This window comes from Frankliniella occidentalis, unplaced genomic scaffold (assembly GCF_000697945.3).
Source record: "Frankliniella occidentalis isolate FOCC.00 unplaced genomic scaffold, Focc_3.1 Scaffold3988, whole genome shotgun sequence".
NCBI lineage: Eukaryota > Metazoa > Arthropoda > Insecta > Thysanoptera > Thripidae > Frankliniella > Frankliniella occidentalis.
The window spans coordinates 1-1,977 of record NW_026271039.1 but is presented as its reverse complement, the minus strand read 5'-3'; the positions used below and the strand labels follow the sequence as shown (position 1 = coordinate 1,977).

Below are 1,977 nucleotides of genomic sequence, written 5' to 3'. Positions count from 1 at the left end.
GCTCTTCGAGGGCCTGTCCTCGGTGCTCTTCGAGGGCCTGTCCTCGGTGCTCTTCGAGGGCCTGTCCTCGGTGCTCTTCGAGGGCCTGTCCTCGCTGCTTTTTGAAGGCATGTCCCTGCTACTCTTCGACGACTTGTCCCTGCCGCTCTTCGACGACTTGTCCCTGCCGCTCTTCGAGGACCTGTCTCCACTGCTCTTCGAGGACTTGTCGCTGCTCTTTGAGTACTTGTCTCTGTCCCCGCTGCTCTTCGAAGACTTGTGCGACTTGCCGCACTCTTCTAAAGTCCTCCTGCTGCTCGACGACGAGCTGTCCGACGAGCGCCGCCGCTTGCTCGCGACTGCCGCCAGCCCGTGCTTGTCCCTGCTGGCGGTGCTCTCGGCCGGCTTGTTCTCTTTGGATGTCTTGTCGCCGAGGTGCTTCTTGAGGGCGCGCGCCCTGTCGTCTTCGTTCTTCCTCTTGACGGACTGGTGCAGCTCTTTGGTGGTCGTCGTGTCGCGGCCCCGCTCTCGGTGGCCCTCTTGCCGCTCCTGACGAAACGGCGAGCACTGCCTCTCCCACTCCAAGTCGTTGGACGGCGAGTTGGACCGGGAGCGGGATGAGCTGCAACAAGAAGACAAAACAGCGAATAAGATTGCGGCAGTATAAAGAGGAATTGAACCCCTCATTCGTGAACAGCAAAATAACCGCCTTGACCTACCAGGTGGTTGATTCACGCCGCGCACTTTCGTAGTAATACTCTACCGCACGCACGTGTGCGAGCGGGCTTGCCTATGCTCGCTGCCTAACACGGCTGCTTACGGCTCCGTGCGAGTAGGCAACCCGCCCGCACGCGTGAATGCGGTGCAGTATAACTACGAAAGTGCGCGGCGTGAATCAGCCACCGGCTGTAAACACAACACTGTACTGTGTACAACATATTTAGTAAATTACAAACAATTTACAAAGACGTTTTACATGAACAACATCGCACTTTTGCTCGTCAATGGATTTCAGGTCGGTAAGCAGTGCTAGTAAATTTACAAATTTTGATATGTAAATGTGCGACACATTACAGGGAAAATTTCCCTGTACCCTGTACAACAATCTCCCACAGTGAAATGACCAGGTAACTCTGGCAGTGCTCGGGACTCGGGGTGTTACATATATTGCTGAGACGGCAACTTACTTGCTGAGGGGCGCTCGGTTCGCGAGGCTCGTCGGCAGGCGGGTCGCCAGACCCTCCAGTGGGGGCACCCTGGGCGCGGCCGACGACGCCGAGGGGCCCGTAGGCGCGCTCGCGTCGCTGGCCTCGTCGCTGCTGTCGTCGATGACCGCTTTGGCGGTGGGCCGGTTCCGGACGGGCGAAACATCGGGAGAGCTGCTGCTGCTGGGCACGTTGGTAGGAAAACAAATAATGAAAAACAACGCCAACATTCGACATGCGCGGGTAAACGAAATGGGCAAGAGACGAGAAGTGTCTAAGTAATACGGTACTCTTGCGTGAATGTTTGGTAATTAAAGAACAACATTAGGGTGTCATCAGAAAGGATGCCGCAGCGTTGCGGATTTGCCTACTCGCCCGTAAGACACCATGGCCTTGGTGCGGCACAAGAGGTTGTGCAATCCCCCAACACTGCAGTGTCCGCCCTGATACACCCCGCCCGCATACCTGAACAAAACTTGTAGCATTAAGGGGCTCTTTTATCTCCCAAAATGCACTTTTGGTACATTTGTCAATAAAATTAGTTTCTGAGCCACTGTAGGTGGAGGGATGGAACCTGAGGGTATATTCCTTAACACAAGGGATGGCTTAACACATTAGCAATATCAGAATGCCATGAACTTTACTTTAAAGAGGTCCCAAGTGTGTACTTCAATTTTTATAGGATATCTTCTTTTAAAGTTTACGTGCAAGATTTCTCCGGAAAAAGTAGTGATAAAAAACTGGTCAATAGCTTATTATACATGGTAAGTTATATTTAGAAAATTCTTTTTTT

The 1,977-nt window shown here is 52.9% G+C and overlaps 1 protein-coding gene across 1 annotated transcript; it reads right to left on the bottom strand.

Annotated features, from left to right (window-relative positions):
• Positions 1-2: 2 nt before the first annotated feature.
• On the bottom strand, positions 3-1,669 carry LOC113205963 (nuclear speckle splicing regulatory protein 1-like; the record flags this gene model as incomplete). Its single annotated transcript, XM_052276692.1, has 3 exons — positions 1,650-1,669; positions 1,167-1,367; positions 3-601 (listed from the first exon to the last, which is right to left on the bottom strand). Coding segments are annotated over exons 1-3 (820 nt in total), but the record flags the coding sequence as incomplete, so codon positions are not given.
• Positions 1,670-1,977: the final 308 nt, after the last annotated feature.